General features: G+C 41.5%; 1 protein-coding gene across 1 annotated transcript; it reads left to right on the top strand.

Moving 5' to 3' along the window:
* The first annotated feature begins 1,033 nt into the window (after positions 1–1,033).
* LOC132149357 (actin, cytoplasmic 1) lies at positions 1,034–4,684 on the top strand. Its single transcript, XM_059558524.1, has 6 exons — positions 1,034–1,186; positions 2,397–2,526; positions 2,629–2,868; positions 3,172–3,610; positions 3,700–3,881; positions 3,985–4,684. Exons 2-6 carry the CDS (start codon positions 2,404–2,406, stop codon positions 4,126–4,128), a joined length of 1,128 nt encoding a protein of 375 aa, XP_059414507.1. The 5' UTR covers positions 1,034–1,186; positions 2,397–2,403; the 3' UTR covers positions 4,129–4,684.
* The last annotated feature ends 1,670 nt before the right edge of the window (positions 4,685–6,354 follow it).

Raw genomic sequence — 6,354 nt, 5'->3', positions numbered from 1 at the left:
AAATAAAAAAAATTGATATATAAGCCACTAAATCACACTGTCCTTGGTATCAGCAAGAGATGTTGATATAATCAGCTGTTTTTGTTTATAACTGCCATTGAAAGCCATGTGCATTACTCCCAAGTTACACATTAAAAAGTCACATGTAGCTTCCCAACATCACTGCTGTTCAAGCACAGCCTTATCTATTATTCAAACTGTGGCACCATCTAAAATATGCCAGAAATATTTTTATTTAATGAAGTTGACCCTGGATGCCTTCACTTCACAAAGAAAAAATGTTCTCAAGATTATTCATAATTATATATCTCCCCAACAGATTAAGTCAAAGCTATTTTTTCTGTAAGGCTGACATATCAATATTTTGTGATATATTTTTAATGAGAAACCAGACTTGCCTTGAAACATCTACAAGAAAGCATTTCAGTGACCAAGTCCTAGGATTGAATGTTAACAGTTAACGTCGTGTTAACTTGGAACTTGGAAACTTCATTCCAAGTTTCACTACACTTTCTTTGAAAACATTACCTAATGAACTCATGCCAGCTAGTTGCTCCTTAAGTATGCAGTCATGTCACTTATCCTCATTTCAATAAAAAATACCCCTATTTTGCATTGAGAGGTACTTGGTAGATAAACACAGATAAGTATTATGACATTATTGCGAATACAATAAGAGGTAAATGACCTAGAGAGCCTCTGCTTTGTTAGATTGTAAACACAACACAGGATCAAGGAGGTGTCCACCACTTTGACCAATACTAGCACTTGTAACCTTTGCACAGACTCTTTGAAAGGCTGAAAAGAACCTAATTGGCGTTATTAAAACAAAATATGCAAAAAATAATACGCAAAAATTAAACTTCGCAAATAAAAACAGCAATTTTGATCAAAATCGCTTAGGCCTTGTTCTTCAAACAAACTAGCTTCCCCTTCTTTCACTCTCAAGTTGCAAGAAGCAAGTGTAGCAATGTGCACGCGACAGCCGGGTGTGTGACGCTGAACCAATCAGAGCGTAGAGCTTCGAAAGTTTACCTTTTATGGCTAGAGCCGGGCATCTGCTGTCATATAAAAGAGCGCGCCCAGCTTCTGAGCCTCACTTTGAGCTCCTCCACACGCAGCTAGTGCGGAATATCATCTGCCTGTAACCCTTTTTCTAAAGTCGACAAAACTCCCCAAACCTAAGGTGAGTTGGTTTTGAAGCCTTTCAGTTGTTTTCAGCTCGCTAATATCAATTCAAATGTTTAAATAAAGCTGGATTACGTTATTGGGCTCAGTTACCGGTCTTTTTTCAGTTAACGTTACGTGCGAACATTGTTTAAAAATTCTAGTTGTTCTTTATTAACGTGGTTATTTTTTATATATGTTTGCTTTGTTATAACTGTTCTGGATATATTGGGTGGAAATGACAATAGCTTTAACGTTAACTATTGTAGGCACGACATTGAATGGACCGGTGTTTAAATCTTCAACCCTTTTAACCTCCAAATGTTCTCTGGTTAACTGTTTTAACGGCTATGAGTGTGTTCTAAATCTTTAAATCTGTTATTGAGGCACGTTGCAAACTTGATGGATAGCCGGCTTGGGAAGCTCTTTATGTAGGCAGTGCTGCAGCAGGGTGTGACCTACTTCAGCTAACGTTAGCCGGCTAACCAGCATTCATCTGCCCCTAACCTGATGGGTCTAATATACTCTCATTTGATGTGAAGTGATCAGAAACAAGTCCGTTAGCTTGCTTTCCGCACTTGTAGTAAAAATAGCATTTTATGGTGTATTGTGCAGACCTTTATTCAATTTTTAAAGCGTTACTAAATGTAAGGTAGTCAGTTTTAATAGTACTGGTGGTTATAATTGTGTCGGAGGAAAACCTGATCGATAAAGGCTAAAATCTAAAACGAATGGGCTGAGGAAGATGATTCACAGGTGCTTTAGTGTGAAGTCTGCTGGGGAGCAGTCATTGAAGTGACTGCAGATCTGTGACGCAGTAATCTCGGGCAGACACCCCGTTGAAATTCGGTTGAGTGATTGAAACCAGACGAGGATGGAGGATGTACGTTAGAACTTAATTTCTGTAGAATTTAGGGAGTGGTCCTGGTGTGATGAATGTCGAAATCTGTTCCCTTTTACTGAACCCTATGTTTCTGGCTGAGTGCCACACCGCCGACAGCCGCAAAGCGTCTCAAACCATTGCCTTTTATGGTAATAATGAGAATGCAGAGGGACTTCCTTTGTCTGGCATATCGGAGGCGCGCATTGTCACTGTAGCTCCCACTAGCGGTCAGACTGTAGAATGCAGCACGAAACAGGAAGTTGACTCCACATGGTCACATGCTCACTGAAGTGTTCTTCCCCTGACAGCTGTGCACTTCTAAGCGGGTTTTCTTATTAATTTACAGTTCAGCCATGGATGATGAAATTGCCGCACTGGTTGTTGACAACGGATCCGGTATGTGCAAAGCCGGATTCGCTGGAGATGATGCTCCCCGTGCTGTCTTCCCATCCATCGTGGGTCGCCCCAGACATCAGGTGAGAAACTGAGGATTAACTTCAGGCTGCCCAATGATGAGAATTAATTACTTCTAGTTCCTTAATGTCTATTTAACCTAACATGCTTCTGTCTTGCTACAGGGTGTCATGGTTGGAATGGGACAGAAGGACAGCTACGTTGGTGATGAGGCTCAGAGCAAGAGAGGTATCCTGACCCTGAAGTACCCCATCGAGCACGGTATTGTCACCAACTGGGATGATATGGAGAAGATCTGGCATCACACCTTCTACAATGAGCTGCGTGTTGCCCCAGAGGAGCACCCCGTCCTGCTCACAGAGGCCCCCTTGAACCCCAAGGCCAACAGGGAAAAGATGACACAGGTTGGTTTTTGGCTGCCAAATGGTGCTTTTGAAGTCTCTTTTTGTTACCTCACTAAGTTCTCCTTTTTCATTCATCCACTTCCAGGCTTTGTGTTCTTTGAGCTCCTGAGTTTCTCGTCTTTTGCTGGAAGCAGCAGGTTATCTATAAATTGCCTGCTTGTTTTGCAGTTTTTCTGACACTTATCTTTTTGTACTCATTTCTTTACTCCAGATATCCAACTAACCCCTGCATGGATGTGTGGGTGGTGTGCTATAGCTGTCTCCAAGCATCAAGTTAACTTCTCAAACTCCCTCTCTTTCCAGATCATGTTCGAGACCTTCAACACCCCCGCCATGTATGTTGCCATCCAGGCTGTGCTGTCCCTGTATGCCTCTGGTCGTACCACTGGTATCGTGATGGACTCTGGTGATGGTGTCACCCACACTGTGCCCATCTACGAGGGTTACGCCCTGCCCCATGCCATCCTCCGTCTGGACTTGGCTGGCCGTGACCTGACTGACTACCTCATGAAGATCCTGACCGAGAGAGGCTACAGCTTCACCACCACAGCCGAGAGGGAAATTGTCCGTGATATCAAGGAGAAGCTCTGCTATGTGGCTCTTGACTTTGAGCAGGAGATGGGCACCGCTGCTTCCTCCTCCTCCCTGGAGAAGAGCTATGAGCTCCCTGACGGACAGGTCATCACCATTGGCAATGAGAGGTTCAGGTGCCCAGAGGCCCTGTTCCAGCCATCCTTCTTGGGTAGGTATCCTGACCGACATTTTCCTGGTCTGTATGTTCTTCTAGATTTGAGTAGAACATCTGAAGAACTATTCATCTTCCTCTTGCAGGTATGGAGTCTTGCGGTATCCATGAGACCACCTTCAACTCCATCATGAAGTGTGACGTCGACATCCGTAAGGACCTGTATGCCAACACAGTGTTGTCTGGTGGTACCACCATGTACCCTGGCATTGCTGACAGGATGCAGAAAGAGATCACATCCCTGGCCCCCAGCACAATGAAAATCAAGGTGAGCTAGGCTCTGAACCATTAACAACAGTTACCTCTTAATAGTCTAACTGAGCATTTTGTGTCCGCTCTGCATCTTGCTAAACATCCATCTCTCTGTACAGATCATTGCCCCACCGGAGCGTAAATACTCTGTCTGGATCGGAGGGTCCATCCTGGCCTCCCTGTCCACCTTCCAGCAGATGTGGATTAGCAAGCAGGAGTATGATGAGTCTGGACCATCCATCGTCCACCGTAAATGCTTCTAAATGGACTGTTACCACTTCACGCCGACTCAACTGCGCAGAGAAAAACTTAAAACGACAACATTGGCATGGCTTTCGTTATTTTTGGCGCTTGACTCAGGATCTAAAAACTGGAACGGTGAAGGTGACGGCAATGTTTTTGGCAAATAAGCATCCCCGAAGTTCTACAAAGCATCTGAGGACTCAATGGTTTTTTTTTTTTTTTTTTTTTTCTTTAGTCATTCCAAATGTTTGTTAAATGCATTGTTCCGAAACTTATTTGCCTCTATGAAGGCTGCCCAGTAATTGGGAGCATACTTAACATTGTAGTATTGTATGTAAATTATGTAACAAAACAATGTCTGGGTTTTTGTACTCTCAGCCTTAATCTTGGGTTTTTTTTTTTTTTTTTTGCTCCAAAAAAAACAACGCTTTACCATTCAAGATGTAAAGGTTTCAATTCCCCCTGGGCATATTGTAAAAGCTGTGTGGAATGTGGCGGTGCCAGACATTTGGTGGGGCCAACCTGTACACTGACTAATTCAATTCCAATAAAAGTGCACATGTGTAAGACATCCTACTCTGTGTGATTTTCCTGTTTGTTTGTGCTGAATTTACTTACTCTGACGTCTTTTTAGCAGACTCTTCAATAAAATAGTATTCTCTTAAAGTGTATGAGTCTTAACTAGATATTCAATTAGAAAACACAGTGACAAGGATACCGTTATCGTGACCTGTTAAGCTGGCTTTAACCAATCAATAGTTTTTAAACCTCATCCTCAGAATGACTTATGCAGAATAACTTGCTCTAAAATGATCTTTAAGAATATCAGACAAAAATGGCAACAAATGCATTTAACCAACCGCATATTATCCGTTTCAATCATGACCAGTGGTTTTTCAAGACTAAATGTTCTTAGAAATTTGGTTTCAACCTGTGCCTTCAGTTAGCCCTCACTAAATTTCAATGAACGTTCTAGCCAGGCTTTGTGTGAGGACAAAATTTAAAACCTTTTGAAGTTCAAAATCTCACACCATAACTGCTCCTGCATATAAACCCTATCAAAAAATTAGTCAAACATGACTTTGGGACATTTAAAATAGATTTGGGGAAAAAAATCTTTAAAGGTTTTTATAGGTAGCTGACTCGAGGGGCTAACAAATTTAACGTCATTCTTTTCTGAACCAATATTAAACTCGCTTGTATTAGGGAATGGGTTTGAATGCATAATTTTATATTGAAGTCTTAGAGCGCATGCCACAATCTGATGGCGCTGAATTTTAATTTGTGCTTCACATAATTGTACAGCAGATGGCGCTACACTCACAGCAAACTAATTTCTTGTCTTGCTTCAAGAAGACGGCCACTAAACTAAGAGACCAATAGTAACTCAAGGTGCAAGTGAATCAATATATTTTTAGTAAAAGTAATATGAAATAGAAAAAAAAACCTGGCACATATCTATTTTGTGCAGACAACATACTCTAATTGGCTGCTGTTTTTAGGTTGATTCTGGTGTGCTTGAACTTTGCTTATTGATGTAGTCGATACTTATAAATATGTGTGGCCTAGTTGCATATGATTTACTAACGCATTCTCATCCCAACGTCTGGCAGCACTTGATGAAAAATAATCGAGATTTTCCTGATGTGTACATCTGTGCTCGCGTACAGCATGATACAGATTGTGCTTTATTAATAGCTGAGCACTGAATTAGGCTACAACAAGCAAAATCAATATTCATTATCTAACCTACATACCATACTGTCTTTTTAGATGTAATTTAACTATTTTATATATTTTTTTGTTTGTAAAGCTTGCCTTAAACATTTCATTCATTAAGCAGCAAACATAAATTATTTACAAATCAAACGCATGAAACTTGTGAACTTCATAATCAGGCGAGTTCATCTGAATTCGTCCTCTACACCCAACACAAGCAAACAAAGTCATTCTTCTCTTCGACATATCCTCCCACGTGCATTCATGCATCCCTCAGCAAACGCCCGCGTGCTTCGATTGATTCTACTGCGGTTTGTTCACGCAGGGACGCAGGCCACGCGCGAATGTTCCCATCCATTCATGATGAAATAATTACACAGAGGACCAAGCCACTAATGAGTGAGAAGTGGGCGACAGAGGCATGAGCATTCACAGCGCTTTTTCTCATTGATTGCGCGATGACTAATTTAGTCCTGTCCCACAGACATGAGCATTTATGATTGATTGCTTAGTGCAAAACAGACTCA

Source organism: Carassius carassius, chromosome 9 (assembly GCF_963082965.1).
Source record: "Carassius carassius chromosome 9, fCarCar2.1, whole genome shotgun sequence".
Classification (NCBI taxonomy): Eukaryota; Metazoa; Chordata; class Actinopteri; order Cypriniformes; family Cyprinidae; genus Carassius; species Carassius carassius.
This window is presented reverse-complemented; position numbering and strand designations above follow the sequence as displayed.